The sequence below is a fragment of the Rattus norvegicus genome, chromosome 17 (genome assembly GCF_036323735.1).
Source record: "Rattus norvegicus strain BN/NHsdMcwi chromosome 17, GRCr8, whole genome shotgun sequence".
Lineage (NCBI taxonomy): Eukaryota > Metazoa > Chordata > Mammalia > Rodentia > Muridae > Rattus > Rattus norvegicus.
Genome location: NC_086035.1, coordinates 88,622,704 through 88,643,153, shown reverse-complemented (window position 1 = coordinate 88,643,153; position 20,450 = coordinate 88,622,704). Strand labels below are relative to the sequence as shown.

Here is a 20,450-nt window from a genome sequence, read left to right as displayed (position 1 = left end):
AAGCCCTCAGATATCAACATGGCCCCAAGCAGCAGCCCAGACCAGGGATGTCAACGTGGCCTTACCTTAGTGGTAACATTGGTCACAGACATCCCCACAAACCCACTGCTGCAGGGCCACAGACCCAGACATGGCCCTGGGTGGTGGCAGCACCAATGAAAACCCCACCGTGGCCTCAGGTGGCAGCCCAGACCACTCACATCCAGCTGTCCCTTGCCACGCCTGAGTCTCCAGTCTGCCTCTCTTCATAGTGCACAAACCGCCCTGCTTCTCTCTCTCTTCCGTCTGTCCTCCACTTACATGCTCATCTTAGTGACGCCCGGGGCCTCTGGGTGTCTCCTAGTGGCCCTGGGCAGGCATCATCTTGGGTGCGCTCTGCCCTACCCCCTCCAAATGGCATCCAAAAAACTTTAAAAGAAGAAAAGAGGAAGAAAATTATTGTTGGGCCCAAATGAAGTGGATCACCTCCCAGGTCTTGAGTTTACTTTTGTTTTCTTTCTTTCTGATCAAGCCGTGGTCATTTCTCATCCACCAGGAAGTCATGCAGTAAGACGGCTCTCCAGTCTATGTCTCTGCACATCCCGCCCAAGGATTCTAAGGAACACTGCTTTCAAATGAATGGCAAACGAGTTTTTGCTTCTATTCTTTGGAGGCTTACATTAGAATTTTGTAATTCAATGTAATTTTAAAAGTAATCATTTTATAATATATGAGTTATGCGTGTTGCTGATGCATATATGACTGTTTATTTATGTCATGTGAATATTGTAACGTTGGAGATGTTTGGTCCAGTTCTTCCTCCCAGTCCTATGCTCCCAGAAATAAGACCTTGGCCCTATAGCTGGGCTCTACTCTAACTCGAATCATAACTTAATTAACCCATTTATCTATTCTAATCTACATTCTGCACATGGCTGCTTACATGTGCTTAGGTACGGTGTGGCCATCTCATCATGTCTTCCTGGCCAATCTCCTGCCTGGCTCTATCCCTGAATCCTTTCTCCTCCCAGATATCCCACCTTCTATTTCCCTCCTTCCATAGGCCATGGGCTTTTTAATTGGCCGGCGACATATCCATACAATACACAAGATATTCTCTCTACAAACAGCGGGTGTTGAGTAGCTTCAAAGATCAAGAGAAAGACATAAGCTCGTAATGAGCGAGGGAAACTGAATTTTCCTCCAACTGTCTGAGACTCGAGGTTCAGCCTTGTGTACTTCAGAAGCTTGGTGGTTTCTGTCCCTAGAATTCATGAGAGGACACAGCACAGTTCTGTGGGATCTCAAGTATGGAAACAAGAGAGGACATATACTTCAGAAATCAGAACACCAATGAACCCCTTTGTTCAGGACTTAGCACTATGCTCAGTTTTACACATCTGTTTATTTTCAGCATCGTTAGTGTAGAAGATTGTAAGTTCATTGCATAAATAAAACATCCCAGTCTGTTCGTATTAGACATGAGGAAGGCGATGCTATCAGCAAATAGTAAGAAATGTGGACCGAATTAGATTTTTTTTGCCACAATTGGCCAGTGCGAAGATGACCCTTGTGTTAACTTTAATGAAACCCCTCTTTTATAAAATGCATTTTAACCTTTTATAAACATGGGGTACATTTCTATCATCTGGGGGTTGGAAAATTTTGAACCAGTTCTGCTCTACATTAAATACCTATTGCATTTCCTGTCTTACTTGGGAAGACAGTAAAAACAGGAGAGTTGAAGCGTCTTTGCCAGCTTGTCCTATTCTGCAGCTCACGGCATGTGGACATGAAAGTTCCACAGTGATTCTGGATACCATGTTATGCAGCTATGCTCTTGTCTATGCCCCTTACAATCGCATAACTACTTATATCCAAGCAACCGCTTTCAACGGCAGTGGGAACTGCGAAACATCTGGAGATTAGCCTGACATACAACCTCAGAACCTCTGTGTGGTCTCTGTGTGAGAGGCTTCTTCCCCGGTGCAGCCTCACACCCTCACACTTCCCACTCCTCCACCCCCTACTCCCAACCTACCCATCCTCCAACCCACTCTCCACCCCACCCCCATGCCCCAGTGCCAAAGGCTTCATCCTGAGCCCTCGGTGCTGCTGGACAGCAGCAGTAGCATTAATGGGGAGAATAGTCACGTTCTGGTCCTTGGGGCCTTGCTCTCAGAGGGGGCTGCAGGGCTGTTCCTGGGGCTTTGCTTTCGGCCAGGAGGTGAGCAGTGTCTCCTACTGCACTCTCGCTGTGGTGTAATACGAGAGATGGGATTAGATCATAGTCTGGACACTCCAAAACCAGGAGCCAAAATAGACCCTTCTTCTTGTTGAAGTTGATTACCTCAGATGTTCCGTAAAAGTAACAGAAAGCCTGTAGACACAATGCCAAGGGAGAAATCATAACACTGTAAAACTGCCTTCTAGAATTATCTGAGTAAGCAGGCTACCCCGTATTATTGGGAAAGGCAATTATTTACAAAGAGATCAATTTTCCTCAAATTAATTCTATTTACAGATTTAAAAAAGTAACTAGCTTTATATCAAGTTGACATAAATTAGTTAGTGATTGGTGAAGGAGGACCCAGCACATTGTGAGTAGTGCCACTCCTGAGGAGGTGGTCCTGAGTTCTATAAGAAAGCAAGCTGGGCAAGCCACGAGGAACAAGCCAGGAAGCAGCACCCCACTATGGCTCTGCATCAGCTCCTGCCTCCAGGTCCCTACCCTGCTAAAGCTCCTGTCCTGACTTTGATGATGAACTGTACTGTGAAGGTGTAAGCCAAATAAACTGTTTTGTGCTCCTCCTATGCCCCTCCCCCCCCCACACACAAATATGATGGTTTGTATATGCCTGGCTCAGGGAATGGCACTATTTGGAAGTGTGGCCTTGTTGGAGTAGGTGTGCCTCTGTGGGCGTGGGCTTTAAGACCCTACTCATAGCTGTCTGGAAGTCAGTCAGCTTTCAGATGAAAGATGCAGAACTCTCAGCTCCTCCTGCACCATGCCTGCCTGGATGCTGCCATGTTCCTACCTTGATGATACTGGACTGAACCTCTGGACTTGTAAGCCAGGACCAATTAAATGTTGTCTTTTATAAGACTTGCCTTGGTCATGGTGTCTGCTCACAGCAGTAAAACTGTAACTAAAACAACTAGCTTTCTAAATAAAATATCTAAAACTGACTTTGAAATTTCTGTGAAAGTACTGAGGGTTGTAGTTAGTTCAACCTACTTTGAGGCTCCAACTGGAAGCAGGGTATTTGGCAGACACTCTGTCCCTCAGAGCCCTGTTTCCTTTCATTTTCTTACACCATTTTGTGAACCTGACACATCTCTGCTTGCCTTCCAAAATTAGAACACCTTGAAGGACAACTATGATACAGTGAGTGTGTCTCTTTAGGGCTCCTCTTGGGCTTTGGCTCAGGAAACCCTTACTGTTGGGGCAGCTCTGCAGTCACACACACGTTATCACTGTATCCAGATATCAAGGGTTGGGTTTTATAGAGACCCCTTTGTTATTTTTGATGCCATTATGTCATTTTGAGGCATTCTCCACAACTCCATGTATCTGATCCTGGGGTTCACTGTCTCCTCTGCACAGCCCATCTCTGATGGCTCCTGTCATTGCTGTCACATGATGCTTCTGGTGACATGGTTTCCCTTGCTGGTCTCTCCAAGATACTCCTTACTCTGTTTCCACACCTTAGCCAATAGAATTGTTTTCCTCTGATATCTTGTTTCACTTGATTTTTTATCTTTCCCATTCATTCTAATCATTGGATTTTGAGCTCTGGGCCCTTACCAAGATTTCCAAATCCAGTTCTGTTATTACCTCCTGTAACTGTGGGGACTTTGTTTCTCAAGTTTTCCCCAGCACTGAACAATTCTGAGTTCCTTGCTGGTGACTGATAGCTACCTCCAGGAATCTCCCAGGGAACACATAGCTCACTATCGTGCATGGACTTTATGTGCAAGGCAGTCTTCTAATGGTTTACAATAATCTTCCCAACAACCTTTTGGATTTATTATCCCCATTTTATAGATGAGACATACAAACATTTCATAGTTTACCCTCAGGGTGTTCATTACTTTTCTCATCGCTGAGACCAAATACCTAAGGAAAATGAAGTTGAATGAGGATTTACTTATTTTGGCTCATGGTTACAGAGGTGTCAGTCTACAGTGGGGAAGTGGGGAAGAGCATTTCAGGAAGCAGAGAGAAAGGGATGCTGGCTCTCTGCTTTTCTCTTTCCATTCTACTGCTCCCTATCCATGGGTTGGCGACTCGTATACTTCGGTGAGTTGCTCTCTCTCTCTCTCTCTCTCTCTCTCTCTCTCTCTCTCTCTCTCTCTCTCTCTCTCTCTCTTCCACACGCATGCAAGAGCTTTGACCCACCAATCCCCTGAGGGATTCTAAATCTAGTCAAGTTACAATGAAGATTTGCGGAGAAATAGTTTGGTCACCACTCCCTGTGTTGGGTGGCTCACAGATGTTGGGAATTAGGAGCCCTCTTCTGGTCTCCTTGGGCCCTCAAATGAATGTGTGCATTACAAACATGCAGATATGTGCATAGACATAGACAAACAAACGAAAACCAAAAGAAAGAAACGTAGTTTGATCATTACTCGAAATCATGAGGGTGTTGAGCTGCATGTGGAGTACACCTTTAATCCCAGCACTAGGAAAGTAGAGGTAGATGAATCTCTGAGATCAAGATCAGCTTGGTCTGTATAGTGAGTTCCAGGATGGTAAGATCCTGTCTTGTAAAACAGAACAACAACAAAAAGCCACTGGGGCAAACAATATAAAAATTGCTTTACCACTAAAGATCAACATCTCAGAATGGATTGGGAAGAGCCATTGGGTTCCCTGATTCCTAGCCTGCCATGAAAGCTCCGCCTGATCACCCACTTGAAGTGTCCTAAGGGCTGAGAACAGCTCTGTGAGACCTTGGCTCACAAATTAAACCCAATCTGGTTTGGCTGTTGGTTTGGGCCACAGCCTGTGCTGGGCTCTGCTTCTCATCAGCCATTGTCTACTTGGTGTCAAGACCTGGCTAGGGTTTGAGCTTCTCTGTATCTGTGTTTGTTCTTCCTCACGTGGACCTAGGCCCACTGGCCTTGTTGTGTCTGTCATTTCTCCTGGGATGTTCAGACTCGGGGCTTTCTCCCTTTCATTTTGATAAGCTTCTGTGCCCTTTTCATGTTGGTAAATGTGTGGGTCTTGGCATGATGTGGCATCTGCCGGCAGGATGGAGAGGTCTCCAGCAGTCCTTCTCTGGCTGCCTTTAAAACCTCAGCCATTTTTACCTCTGTGCTTATCTTTCCACTTTCCAATTAAAAGTTCTCAGATCCTCTCTCACCTCCTTCCCTCCTTCTCTTGCTAATGTTGCTTGACTTTACTGCCACCTCTGTGACCTGTGGTTTCCTGGGAGAGCCAGATGTAGCTGTGGGACTTCTCTAATTGTTCCCACAGAAGAGTTGCAGGGAAACTGTGGAGATGCTATTTGTGCCAACAATATTATCCAATTTTTGTTGTGGTGTTGGGTGGGGTGCAAGGGGTGCTAGGTCTTGACCTTGAAGAATGCTTCAGAAATTATATGTAAGGCAATCCAGAGATAAAAGGCAGAAACTGTAGCAAATATTGTGGCCAGGAGAGTATTCTGTGGGATATGAAGCAATTAAATAAGGCCTAACCAACCCCACTGTGTCTGTTCTGCTTTGTGCTGTGTATGCTGACTAGGGAGCTGCAGAGACCGTCCTAAATGTCTGCTTCCAATTGCTACTTTTCAGGCACCCAAATCAAACCAACCCCCAACAACAACAATAAAAACACCAAACAAACAAATGAAAATGTACCATGCAAGGAAAGAAAAGTAGTCTTTCAGATCAATAGAAACTGGGGCTGGAGAGATGGCTCAGCAGTTAAGAGTACTTATTGCTCTTGCAGAAGGCTCAGGGTCAATTCCCAGCATGGTGGCTTACAACTGTCTGTACTTCAGTTCCAGGGATCCAGTACCAACTTTCTGATTTCCACAGGCATGCATGTGGCACGCAGTATACAGACATATCTATGAGCAAAACACTAATATACATAATTAAATCCCCCCAAGAGAACTTTTTAAAAGATGGCTAGAAAGTGTTCAAGAAAAGAAAAAAACAAAATTCAAATCTGAAGTTCAAGATCTTTCTTCTCTTTTATAACCAAAAAGTACTAGAAAAGGTAAGTCTGTCTCTAAATGAAGGGACTTATTACCTTTGCATTCTTCTCCTTGACGGTGCCTTTTCTAATGGCAGAGGAACGGGGAGAGGGAGGGGGTAGGGAGAGATGTCTCACTGATTGCCAACACTTCTTTGAAAGGACAGTGTTAAAAAGCCTTGATGCCAACCACTCGGCTTGTTACCGTGGTCAAAGGTTTGACAGGGAAGTCTTCGATCAAAATAGGGTACAAGGGTTTGTCAATTTTATTACGCATGTTCTCTCCACCCATGGTTCCTCTGATTAATTAAATATGAATGGCCAGACAGAATGAGAGTCCAGCATCTCCTAGTAGTCACCTGGGATCTAATCCGGCTGCTGACAGACAACAATACCCTTCTCCTAAAAAGAGCTGGAAACAAAAGTAATTGGCGTCTGTGAATGAACCTTCAGCGTCTGTGTTCACATCAGGTCAAATGTGTAAAAGGGAAAACTGGGAGTCACGTTTCCTAAAGTACAAGGATTTGCACAGATGGTTCTTAAACTGCCAACAGTCCCAGAGACAACTACCTTGAGGTTTTTAAAACAAACAAACAAATACCTCGTTTTCATTTGTTGAAAAACTCAGCAAGAGTCTATTGTCTTGGCTTAAAACTCAGATTAGCTTGCAGTTTGCCAATTGTCAGGTTTTTTTTTTTTTTTTTTTTTACCCAAATGCAACAGCTTCTATTAATATCTTAGGTTTCTAAAGATGGTAACATCTTAAATTAAATTTTGAATTAAATTTTGAATTAAATTTTGAGTACAGCAACCTTTCAGCGGAATCCTTGGGGTGTTTGGGCAAAACTACCCATCAATATACCTGTACGTTTATGGTAATGTGCTATATTTTACAAACTATTTGAACTGGGCTGGTTCCTTAAAGATTCTTTTTCCTTCAAAATGATTTGTATCGTTTTAAGCACTAAATGTTTCAAACAATCTTTACTACGTTTACTCATTCATTTGTGCTTTTCTGTGTGACCTCTCACGCTCACACACGTGTGGCAGTCACGGAATAGCTTGCAGGAGTTCATTCCCACACTTCTGCCAAGCGAGTCCTGGCAATCCAACTTGGGTCAACAGACTTGGCGCAAGCACCTTTACCTTAGAGCCATCTCACCATCTTTAAAATACTTCTTAAAAAAGCATGTCGACATGAACTTCTCCCTTTTACTTCCAAGAAAGCAGCAGAGAACAGAAATCTTACCCCAGTTAAAACTCCAGGACAGAGCAAGCCGCACAGTGACACAAAACATCCACAGATAATGGTGTTTTCAGAATTGACCACAGAGCCAGGGACGGTGGTGATGCCTGCAAGGAGGGGTGAGAGACAGTGTGACTTCGAGGCCAGCCTGTAACCTTAGGCTAGCTAAGGTGACATAATAAGATCCTGTCTCAAAAAAAAATTTTTTTTACTACATTTCAGTAATTTTGAAAAAATCCCAGAGTACAAGCAAGATGAATAACTCCAGCCCATGGGCGGAGCTGAGAGGAATGACCGGCCTAGAAAGGCAAAGGGCAACCGTTCTTTCTCATATGTGCATCCAACTTTGTACCTTTGGGTTTGTCTGACTTACAATAAGCTTAAAGCTGGGAAACCAGGAAGGAGACATTGGGTGAAGGAAAAGTGAGCTTCTGGGATAAAACAGTAGATGCTGTGACTGGGAAGGTCATAGGCCCAAGGGAGAAACGACTGTTATTATCTTATGAGTGGGCATAGCATCAATTGCTCTTAATATCTATGCTGAGACAAATAGATTAGTACTGCTCTCCTCACGGCTCATTAGAAAGCCCCCCCCCCCCCCAGTGGATGGCAGGCAATTGCAGGGATTAACAATTTGTCAAAGCACAGAGAATAAGCGACTGTGGGTTGCCCAGCCATAAATGGGACACCTGTGTCATACCCTGCCTCACGAGGCTCAGGAAACATCCAAGAGGAGGAAGCAGAAAGACAGTAAGAGGCCAGACTTGTAAGATTCTATGGGTAGGAAGGACTGATGGGAAATGGTGTCTTCTGAGTAGGACAGACTGCTGCCCTGAAACTCTTGTGCTGCTGTGGCTGTCTGCAAACGATGGGGCCAGCCAACTTTCCAGCATGGATGGTCTGAGGCTGTGAAGTCTCTTGGAAGAAGAGTCCTTTTCCTTCCAGAGTGTGACCTATGATAGGTAGCACACATCCCATCAGATGGCTACACACCCATGCTCATGTGGTTGGCATTAATTACACTCAAAGAAAGCCATAGTCAGATACACAATGTAAGTGTTGAAAAGAAGCAACAAAGAGAAAAGGAAAAAAATCAGAGAGGAAAAAAGCCATGTTCCACACAAGGGAACAGAGGCCGGGATGAGCACAATTCCTCATCAAAGTCTTGGGAGGAGAAGACCATCTCATTGTCCATCCTGAAAGATAGCATGCATAGTTTAAATGTCCACACCCTTTAAGAATTCTACTTCAACAAATTTGCCATGAATAAATGATCAAAATGATCTAAGCAGATTTAAACAGTAGAGGAGGGATTAAATACTGATGTTTATCTAAGAGCTATTTCAAATCATGCTCATATTTATTGACAGATTTGTACAATCTTGTTCATTTGTCTGTGTGTATGTGTCTATGTGTGGAGGGTGGGTACAAATGTGTGAAGGGTAGGTCAGCCTCAGGTTTCTTTCCTTCGGTGTAGTCTGCCTTAATTTGTAGGGTAGGGTAGGGCCTATTACTGATCAGAAGTTCATCCAGTGGACTAGACTGGCAGTCCAGCGCCGCCCCCTCAGACCCTGGGATTCATCTGTCTCTGCACCCAGTACTGAGCTTATAAGCATGCACTACCGTGTCTGGCATTTTGAACACAGGTTCTGGAAATAAACTCAAGTGTTCATCTTGTATAGCAAAGGCTTTGCCAAATAGAGCCCATCTGGTGAAATTTTAAAGAGAGGTTATTAGATGGCATGAACTCATGTATTTTCTGAACATAAGCCCAGCATGTTTTCACCAAGGAGAAATAAAGTTTTGTTTAAAAAAGATAAGTCAGATGATCAAACACCATGAGGGCAGCATTCAGCATTGTTTATTAATTATTAGTGATAGAATTCTCAAATCATGAACAAGAAACTGTCTTCCAACTGTGATTGCCTCTTGAAATGACCATTTCATTTATTATAACTGATAGAGTGTATAATATGGCCCCAATGGGTGACTCCAAGTCCAAATTCTTTTACTGTGTAACTTTGCTACTCCAGTCATAAGGAAATATAACTTATTTCTTTACAACTTGAATCTACTGGACTCGCCACCGGCTTTAAGCATTCAAAGCAGTGGAAGTGATGTTCTGTGTCTCTCAGGGATATGTTATGGTTGTGAGGCCTTATAGTTCTACTTCTGCTTTTAGAATATGGCAACTATAGGAAAGTGATTCCCCTGTAAAGAAGCCAGGTGAAGAGGTCCTGGAGGAATAGCATATGTAGAGAGGAGAAAGGCAGATGTCTTAGTTAGGGTCTTTTTGCTGTGAACAGACACCATGATCAGTATGAGTTTTAGAAAAGACAACATTTAATTGGGGCTGGCTTACAGGTTCAGAGGTTCAGTCCATTATCATCAAGGCAGGAAGATGATGGCATCCAGGCAGGCATGGTGCAGGAGGAGCTGAGTTCTACATCTTCACCTGAAGGAAGCCAGGAACAGACTTGAGCATCCTCAGGCAGCTAGGAGGAGGGTCTCCAAGCCCACCCCACAGTGACACACTTCCTCCAACAAGGCCACCCCTTCTAATAGTGCCACTCCCTGGGTCAAGCATATGCAAACCATCAGAACAGAGAAGAAAGATGTGTGCTTTGGTCCAGGCTCTAGGCTTCTAATGGCTTTCAACCTGCAAATTTTAATTCCTCTACCTCCACCCAGTTCCCAACGTGATCTCTGATATATGATTTGGAGATGGCTCGGTGACTAAGAGCACTTGTTCTTGCAGAGGGCCCAAGTTGATTCCCAGCAGCCACATGGTGGTTCACAACTATCCATAACTCCAGTCTGTTAGTCCTAAGGAATCTGGTGCTCTCTTCCGGCCTCCAAGGATATGAGCAAAACACTCGCAGTCCTAAAATAATCTTTTAAAAGAGGACTATGCTATTCAGCTTAAACTCATTCAGTCATATCACAGAACTCTCAGAAATGTTTAAACCTGTAGAACTTGCCTGACTTCCTAGCTTCATCTCCAGGTTCCTTTTGTTTCAGAAAAACTGAACACTGCCTACCATACTCTATGTCAAGTTCCTTCCAGCCCCTATTTGCCTATTTAACTTTCACTTAAATTTTAAGATTTGGATCCCATGAATGTCACCATGTCCCCTCGAACATTTATTTAAAATTTTTATGTGTGTTTTGCCTGTATGTATGTCTGCACACGGCGCACACGCCCGGTACCTGCATTAGCCAGAAGAGAGCACTGTATCCCCTAGACCTGGAGGTGCAGATGGTTGTGAGCTGCCATGTGGGTGCTGGTAATCAAACCTGGATCCTTTGGAAGAGTAGCCAGGGCACTTGACAGCTGAGCCATCTCTCCAGCCTCCAGATTCACAAATTAAAGACAGCTAACAACCAAAAGCAAGTCAAGATTTTGGAAGTCAAGAAGTAGAGAGAAGACAATGTGTCTGCCTGCTTCATTTGTTCTCTTAGCATCTAGATGGTTATTACCTCATGTCTTCACATGGCCTTTGGATTCTCATCACCTTGAGCTCCTCTTTTTTGCTTGCTTAGGATGGGGTTTCTCTCTATACCCGACTGCCCTGGAACTCACTCTGTAGAGCAGGCTGGCTACAAACGCACAGAGATCCCCCTGCCCCCGCCCCCGCCCCCGCCCCCCCCCGCCCCCGCCTCCGCCTCTGCCTCCCAAGTGTTGGTACTAAGAAATCGTGCACCACCACGCCCAGCTTCAGCTCACTCTTGTAAAGAGTAGTTCTCCTCCCATGTGACTTAGATGATAAAGAAAAGCAAAACTGTATTAAACAAACTGACTTTAGACATGGAATTTGAGATAGCTACTTCTTGAGGGAGGAATAAATGTGCCTCTTAAGATGCCAGAGGTGAAAATGTCTGTGGTGCTCTGCTCTTACTCCAGAGACTCAAGCACCTCAGTGTTTACCACCTGCCTACAGTCACTGAACAGTGGAGATGAGAAGGTGGAATCAATCCTACAGCCTTTGCAGGACTATGTCTTGGTTAGAGCATGGTGGGATGCACAAAGTGGAAGTGTAGGTGCTTGCAGAAGTTTTTCTATGAATGCTAAACTATGTAAAGATCATCTGAACATGACAGGAAGGCAGGCTCCATTGTAGACATCAAGAAACGAGAGGAAGGAAGCACGATATCAGAATGAAGCATGTTATCACAGTTGAAGGAAAATGGACACAAGGTTCACCTGGACCCTAGTCCTTGAAAGGAGGACTACCACCTAAGTCACACAGGAAGAGGGTGAGCATCTCTACCCTTTACAAGAGTGAACTGAAGCTGGGTGTGGCCAAGCATGCCTTTAGTCCAAGCACTTGGGAGGCAGAGGCAGGTGGATCTCTGTGAGTGTCACCAGTCTGGTCTACAGAGTGAGTTCGAAGACAGCCAGGGCTACACAAAGAAACCCTGTCTCAAAAGAAACAAACAGAGGAGCTGAGGGTGATGGGGACCCAAAGGCCACGTGAAGACATGAGGTAACCATCTAGATGCTGAGAGAATAATTGTATAATGACAAAGGAAGCAGGCAGACACTGCTTGACTTCCAAAAGCTGCCCCTCAGAACCTACACCCACTATGGAGTCTAATTACTTTATAGCAGTGCATTATTTCCCTTTTGTTAGCTCATTTATTCGTTTAGATAGTCTCCCTATGTAGCACAGGCTAGTCTGAAGCTCACAATCCTCCTGCCTCAGCTTTCTAGGGGGTGAGAGCTCAGGTGGGTGCCACCACACCTTCTTCTGTTAAACTCTACACTCCCCGGCTGCACTGCTGGTTTTTTTTAATGTGTCCCCACACTGTTTTACAGTAATTATTATCGGTTGTACATCACTTGGACTTCATGTGCTCTTCGATTAGTCGCTATGTCCAAAAATGAAGGCTCAACATTATCCCATTGCTTTTAAAGTAGATGATCATGCATACACTCAGTAACATTAGGTAATTTCTTTTTACAGATCATTTTCTCAGTATAGCTACTGAAACAAATATTCTGAAATGATAGGATGTGTATACAAAGAGAGAGCTTTGAGTCTATTCACAAAAGTGTCTTTTGTTTATTTGCTTGTTTGGTTCTTTTTTTAAAACAGGATCTCATGTATCCCAGGCTGGCCTCAAATTGTGTGGCTAAACACGACCTTTAACTCCTGCCTCTACTTACCTAGGTGCTAAGGATAGAACCCAGGGTTTTGTGCACCGTACAGGGACACTCCTGGCCTCCAGTATAGGCTCTAGATCTACATTTTAGAAGTGAAGCTAGAGAGTTAATATTAACATGTAATTGTTTATTTAAAACCTGTATATCAAATTGCTTCTTGCCTATTAAAACTATTAACTTTTTCCATCATTTCAATTTGGAATGTTTCCCTGTAAGGTAACCAGAAGCAGACTGTCACCAGCAATAGCAAATGCTGTGAGGAATGCCATCTTGTGGTGGGGAGCAGCCCACTGCACTTCTTCGGTCAGTCACACTCTTCAATCCAAAAGCCAAATACGCAGGAAATACACAAATCCCAGTTAAGATCACTGTTACTACACAGCCGTGGAATGAGGCATTTGTACTGATTTGTGTGGATTTAGGTACCCCAAAATGTTAAAAGTGAGACAAATAGGAACAGACTACAAATAATACAGAAGTGCTGCTGTCTATGACTGAGCTTTCATTAAAGCAGCTTAAACATTACTAATCTTGGATCACCTTCCTGAAGTAGGTGACTTTGCTCCCGTGCCCACAGTTCTGTCAACTGCTACATCCTGGAATCACACGTTGGCCTGATTTTCAAACTTCATCAGCCCTAACTACAGACATTCAAAGAGCAGTGAATGGTCCAACTCTAACTGGATAGTGTAGGGTACATGTCAGCAACTACTGTTCAAAGTGGAGTTTGAAAGGGGTTAACAACGATGACTCTAATCTTAGCGTTCTTACTACTTCCTCTATGCTGGCTACCTCAAGCAGCAAACTGTTCAATCAACACTAAATGGCTACAGATGCAGTACCTAACTGTGTTTAAATGTTTTTAAATGCCACGCTATCTGTTCCACTCAGAAGAGAGGTGAAGGAGAAACTGCCATGCTCAACATGAGCAGAGAATACAGCACGAGAGCACAGGGGTCCAGGTACTGTGCTGGCCTTGTCTCTTCTGGAGGACGTGAGGACAGCAGGTGTAATAGTCAGCTCCAGAGATCAGATGCACACAGAAACATTTATACAAAACAAACTCTATTGTAGTCCAAATCCACTTTCGAGATTTATTATTGCTCCTTACCAAGAAAAAAAAAAAAGAAAACAACCCTACTCAGACTTCCCTAAACCAACTTTGGATGAGTTTTTCCACATGACTCTTCAGGACATCCACATCAGCTACACAAGCCTGGTAATCCATCTTCCCCTTCTGCTTCATTCTCTCTAATAGAGCCTCATGAGGAGGTGGTAACGCATTGTACGAGCTCAGGAGGTAGAGCTGGCTTGCCGACGTCTGGTTGAGTTCTTTGATCCTCAGTGCCTGCAGGACGACAGGTGCAAACTTGGAGTAGTGAGCTGTCGATGCGATGACCACGGGGCAGCTTTTGTCTTGCATCTTGTCTGCAACCACTTTTGCAACAGCGGTATGTGGATCCAAAATATAGCCCGATGTGTTGTAGGTAGTGCTGATAGCCTCTAGGCATTCGCCCTCAGAACACCAGTCAGCAACAAAATCCTGCTGCAGCTTCTCAACTAGCAGCTCCTCAATCTGGAAGTGAAGCTGGCTCTCCAGCTGATTATATAAATCCGCCATCAACTGCCCGTCTTTGTTAGCCATCAAGTATAAATGTCGCTCCAGGTTTGAGGACTTGAGAATGTTTATTGATGGTGAGAAGGTTTGTGCTAATCTCCTATTTCTTAGATCATAATGTCCAGTTTTTATGAAATCAGTCAGAACGTGGTTCTGATTAGAGGCACAGATAAATTTTCGAATAGGAATTCCCATCATCTTGGCATACACTGCTGCTAATATGTTTCCAAAGTTTCCTGTGGGGATACAGACATCGACTGGGCTTCCAAAAGAAATAAACCCTTGGCTAACGAGCTCAAGGTATGCGGAGGCATGGTACACTACCTGCGGGAGTAGTCGAGCCCAATTTATAGAGTTCGCTGAACTTAAGACCACGCCGTATTCCACAGTCAGAAAGCCAGTAAAATCAGAATCATTAAATATTTTTCTAATAGCTGCCTGGCAAAAATCAAAATCTGACTTGACACCTATTGCCCATCCATTTTCTCTCTGACTTCCAACTATCTCTGCTCTCTGGAAATCACTAACGCCATTCTCTGGAAAGAACGTGAGCACAGCTATCCTTTCTTTATCACTTCTGTTAAGCCGGCTAAACCCATTTAGGACGGCACTCCCAGTGTCTCCTGAAGTAGCTACAAGCAGCACATAGTTGCAGCCTGGAGGGATACAGTAGGCAAAAATATGAGGCATAAGCTGTAAAGACAAATCTTTAAAGGAGCCCGTCGGGCCATAGAACAACTCCAGGATGAACTGATTGCCAGAAAGGTGCCTGACAGGGGCAACTTTGGAGCAGGCAAAGCTTTCCCCATAAGCAGTTTCAATCATTTCTCCTAATTTGGCAGCAGGAATGTCCGCAGGGTGAATGCACCTTTCCAACAGCACCTGTGCTCTTTCGATGTAGGTTGCCCCTATGAGGTTAGTCCACTCCCCGAGGCTTAGTTTGGGAAATCCCTTCTCGGGAACAAAGAGGCCACCATCAGAAGCTAATCCCTCAACCACAGCTTCACTGAAGTATTTTGGTGGAAACTTCTTGTCGTGGTCTTTAAGACAAACATGCCTTGTTGAAATGAACGTCTCTGAGTCCACATCTTGGTATCTTTTAACCACATCAAGCACTTTGTCGGCAACCTCCTCAGCTGAGGCCCCACTCTCACAGAAGACTCGGGCATCGTACCACTTCCTATAGTGCAGTTTCCCATGCTTCAGCAAGTCTCTCAGAGACGTGCCAGTGTTCCGGCCAACAATCCTATCAACTCTCATTGACTTCAGACGACTAATTATATCTGTTAGAGGCACATCCAGGTATACGACAATCCCATTTTTCTTCAGATGCCACATGCTAGCATCATGCATGGGATTGGACCCACTGAGGGAAATCACACTTCCAGATGCAAACAAGTTTAACACTGCTTTTCCTTCCTCTTCTAAAAATCGCTCATTACCAACATCCTGCAATTTTTCAGACACGCTCATATTCCAGGTTTTCTCAAGGACATCAGCATCCACATCGATGACACAGCAGCCTAGTTTGTCACCTAATATTCTGCCGACTGTTGTTTTCCCAGCACCAGGAGGCCCCATCAGGACAATATTCTTGTCTCCAACGAGGGAGTGGGTCGAGTGCCATGACTTCCCTGATTCTGCACATGCCAAGGCTCGTGGAAGCGAGAGCTGTGTGGGGGTCTGCACTTTAACCAGTGCACTAGAAAAGCACTTCTGTGTTATCCGCTTCAGATGGTGACATCTGGTAAAGCTCAGCATTTCTCTTCACTCTCCTGACCAGCCAACCAGGGACTGGCTTTAGCCCTTTTCAAGACAAAAAAGGCACATGGTTACTTTTTCAACAAACTGCTAACATCCTGATGGATACATACATGCACTCGATATGCAGATATTCAAATTACTTCAAATGTACACTATTCTTAATAAATTATCACGTTCCTACAGCATCATTAGTGGTTGAACTTAAATTCTAGACTTCAGAGAAACAGCCAAAAACTCCATAAAGATACTCAATGATGAAAGGAAACTGTTTAGCATCTCAAGATGATCTACAATTTCCAATATCAATCCAACTCCTGTCTTTGGAAATATACTTATTCTTAAACAAAACATGCCAGGTATCAAGTATTATGTCATAATAAAATTCAACTTAGTAACCGGCACCGTCTCTTACACCGGCTGATGTAGCTTTACAGGAGCAGAGTGAGGCTGCTCCATGCTCTCTGACAGGACTGGAACGCAACCAAACTAGATCAAAAATGAAGTGCCTTATTTAATCATAAAAATTTTCCAATAGGTTACTGCTTTTGATACTAAACTGTATCACAATAAAACCTTCAGACTGCTTTTAAAAGTCTAACTCTGAATTTTACTTACAAGTAAGTCGGCCTGTCAAGAGAAAAACTTCATTTCCTTATTTGGCTTTGTATGGTGCAGTTTCACTCACTGAAGTGGAAACACAATAGAACAGGATCCCCAGACAAAGAGCGTACTGATCTGAGGCAAAGGCAAACTTGCAAAAAGTAGGGTCTGCAGTGAAAGAGAATTTCAAGTTAATAAATATTCAATATTTTTAATAAATATTTCAAAATGGCACCTGAAATTTTTAAATGACAAGGAATAATTTTTCATGTTTCTGAAATCTATTATTGAATGGTTAAAACATTGGGCAAAATTTATTATATAAATGGATTTTTATAACAGTGCTGAAGTTATTTTTATCATCAAGCAATAAAAGACAACATAACCAGGACGGGAGAGATAGCTCAGAAGCTACTTTAGTGCCCACACTGTGGTTCAAAACCATCTATAAACTCTAGTCTCAGGGACTCCGACACCTCTTCTTACCTCTAGGGAACCAGACAGGCACATGATGTACATGATGTATATGTGAACAAAACACTCACATATATAAAATAGTTTAAATAAAGATGACAACATAACCAAATAGTAGCAGTGGCAATGTCTTTCCTTATGCCACCTGACTTTAATTACTTAATGGTATGCAGGTTCAATGCCGAGGGCAGATCGGTGAGCCAAAAGCTATGAAATGAGTACCTAAACTGTTCTTTTAGACTTTCCTGTTCATCTAAGCCACTCTGAAAAGCCTGCAGCCCCTGTTTCCCACACACAGGTCTTAGCTACTGAAATGGGACGGTGATATATTCAAAGTGTATATTCTGCTAACTATCATAGAAATATTAATACTAATAATACCCAGTCAATGATAAATATCAAAGAATCTACAGATGGAATGGAATTATCCAGGGACAAGACCAAGCATATCATGTATAAACTTTAGAGAAAGCAGTGATGCTTACCCCAAATTACAAACAATTTCACCAGGTAGTCTGATACACTCTCTGGAGCAAAGCAAAGCCTAGAGAAAAAAAATTTAACTTAAATCACTCAGCAATTCACAAAACTGTACTCTGGCAGTGTGTTGGCACTACCTGCTTTTAAGGACACCTCGAAACAACATAATTAATCTTCTGTTTATACACATGCGTAGGGAAACGACTGTGCATGCACGCGCACATACAACACAAGCTGCATCATCTGTAGCTGGCTTGTTCTCACTGTCTTCATAGACAATGATTCTTTCATGTTTGATTCAACTTTTACATGGGTTGCTTAATATCCACCCCATAAAGGACAAACAGTGGAAAAGCAAACACGACACATATTAACTCCCTTATTTTCTCCAGTCATCCTTGGGCTTTCCACACCATGTTCTCATTTTAAATGTTACTTCATTTCCTCTTTCCCAACGACACTGGCAGATCAGAGTAAAAGCAGGACTCTTACAGAGTTCAGCTTACAAATTCTGCATCAGCATCCTTTCACAGTAAATGTCTCATTAGACGAGCAAAAGGCAAGCAAAAGGCAATGACAAGTGGCAAATAAAAGAGTATCTTGTCCAATTCCGCTTTAATCTACATAGGAAATTTTGTTTTGTAGAATTCAGCCATAAAAATAACCTTGGAGCCTTTCTACCTAATTCTTAGTTGAGCTAATTAAAAGGCAGAAGAAGGTGGACTAATTCTCCACCGCTGGCCATTTACCTATAATCTGAGCCTTCACTATGTTGCTTCTTGTTCATGTAGTTAGGGTCTGTAACACTCCTACCACCCCTGAACTGAGAGCATGGCCACTATGAACTCCTAAGTGAGACGCTGGGTTGGGTTCCCACGAGCCTTCAGTCAATACTTTTTTTTCCAATCAAAGAATATATTAACCTTACTGTGTGTGTGTGTGTGTGTGTGTGTGTGTGTGTGTGTGTACTGCTCGTTAATATGAACACTAATAGGAACAAAGCCAGCATCACTCTCATACCTGAATGAGGCTCATCTTAACACACCTGCTTTTCTGTAAAACACATCAGTCTCTCCATACTTTGGACTACTACGGAGCACCTGAGTACTCAGTTTAAGAACCATTTTAAGTGGCCACTGAAACCATCAGAGTGCAAAACATGTGGCATGTTTCGCAGAATATAAAAAGGATATATGTTACTGAAACCCCAAGCAAGACAAAACACAGCTCGTCTCACTTCATCTGGGAACATGCACATAACACACTTCAAAAATTTCACTGCCATGCCTACGTCCATAAATGACTAATAATGTATGGCCAAATATTAAAAGATTATGAATAAAGTTGATCAAATGAGATATTAACATATAGAATCCATGAATAATGGTTAACTTTGTCATTTCCCTTTATTGAAAGCTGCATTCTTACTTCCTTTTTCACATATTAACTGCATCTAATTAGAACATGCCTTGGGTTATCAATCTGGTTCCAAACACGGGCTTCGAATACCTGAATCCCTGGGTTCTGTGCCAAGGTCTGGAAGGTATATATATACCTTGGCTGATGGATATCAAGTTGGTCAATAATGTCGCATTCTATTAATTCACAAATCAGACGTTAGCATGCACAGGAGCACATACACAACAATAAAGTTTTTCTCTTTACATGTTAAGTAAAAAGAGGGCGAGAGATTTTTGTTTTCCTATCCACACATAAATCTGTATGAAATGTTTTTAAAGAAATCCAATCCGCTGTGAAATAAGGAATCACCCCCCCTCCAAAGATTATTCATCTGAACTGTGGGCTGCCCAGAAAAAAAAATATAAATTCTATCAAACAGAAAAACAGGAAACAAAATTGCTCCTTTATTCATCGAATAAAATTTAGCAAAAGCCTCCAACCGCCATTTGCATTGAGCTAAGCTAAGAACTATAAAGTTCACTAAGCCACCAAGCCATTTAACCCATCCACCAGGCAGTTAGAATTGCCGAGCTAATGCACTTGACTTCCCTGGCTGGACACTGCCTGCCAAGTGGTTTCAGACTCATGGATCACTCCCCCGGCCCCCACCCCCCAAACCAGAGGGCCAATGGGTGTGACTGGGGTTAAGTCTTTCAAATGAGCGTGCAGTCACAAGTGCGTAAGCATGAACGGAAGATCGAACAGCTCAAAACAAAATAAAAGCACTTCTCGGAGAGAGAGAAAAAAAATATATATATATATATGTCAAAAAGGGGTCAAGGGCTGAAACCTGGGCCAAATACAAGGCCCACTTCCAAAGGCTGGTCCTCCTGGCGCAAGCTGCGCTCGCGCACGCGCCGTGGAGACAGCGGAGCGCAGGGCGCGCCGCGGGATCCGGTGCGACAGGTGGATGGCGAAGCCGGGGCCTGGTGGGGCGCGACGGAAGGAGGGATGCTAGGGCAACAACGCTCGCTGGCCTTCCCTTCCTCCTCCATTAACTCACCAAGAAAACCACCCAGAGAAGAATAGGAAGAGAAAGGGGAAAGGGAAGCGACTTCGACACCGCCTTGGTAGCCTCAGCCGGCAAACCCGCCCCAGAGCTGCTGCTTCTGCGCCTGCGCCGACTGCGCGCCGCTCCACTAGGCCGGCCACGTAACCCAGACGCCCCGCCCATTGCCCCGCGGCTCCTCCCCTCCCCCGTCGGTCGCTCCGCCCCCGCAGGGGCGCGGCCTGTGTGTTGGAGACTATTGTGTGACGCCTGCGCGTCTGCCGTGTTCCCTATTGTAGAATTTTTCTTTCCAGATGCACCATGGAAAAAAGCAAAATGTTTGTGCGCAAGGGGAGGGGAACCACTGTTTCTACATCATCTTTTCCAAAGACGCAGGAATGTCTTTATCCGTACGTTTTTCTCAGACAGAAGAGGTTACAGAAAAAGGAATCAGAAAAAGCCAGTTTG

At 43.8% G+C, this 20,450-nt stretch overlaps 1 protein-coding gene and 1 long non-coding RNA gene across 11 annotated transcripts; both read right to left on the bottom strand.

Annotated features, from left to right (window-relative positions):
• Positions 1 to 1,365: 1,365 nt before the first annotated feature.
• LOC134482761 (uncharacterized) lies at positions 1,366 to 11,056 on the bottom strand. Of its 9 annotated transcripts, XR_010059303.1 has the most exons (5): positions 10,911 to 11,056; positions 9,793 to 9,885; positions 8,131 to 8,383; positions 7,434 to 7,537; positions 1,366 to 6,056 (listed from the first exon to the last, which is right to left on the bottom strand). It is a non-coding gene; the product is annotated as an uncharacterized LOC134482761 (long non-coding RNA). The 9 variants fall into 9 exon arrangements; XR_010059297.1 differs by having other exon boundaries at positions 9,793 to 11,056; XR_010059301.1 differs by having other exon boundaries at positions 1,366 to 4,742; positions 9,793 to 11,056.
• A 1,416-nt stretch (positions 11,057 to 12,472) lies between these two features.
• On the bottom strand, positions 12,473 to 20,100 carry Thnsl1 (threonine synthase-like 1). 2 transcript variants are annotated; one of them, XM_039096029.2, is made up of 4 exons: positions 19,043 to 19,848; positions 17,539 to 17,597; positions 16,595 to 16,747; positions 12,473 to 16,021 (listed from the first exon to the last, which is right to left on the bottom strand). In XM_039096029.2, the coding sequence occupies exon 4, from the start codon at positions 15,974 to 15,976 to the stop codon at positions 13,739 to 13,741; it is 2,238 nt and encodes a 745-aa protein (XP_038951957.1). In that variant the 5' UTR covers positions 15,977 to 16,021; positions 16,595 to 16,747; positions 17,539 to 17,597; positions 19,043 to 19,848; the 3' UTR covers positions 12,473 to 13,738.
• Positions 20,101 to 20,450: the final 350 nt, after the last annotated feature.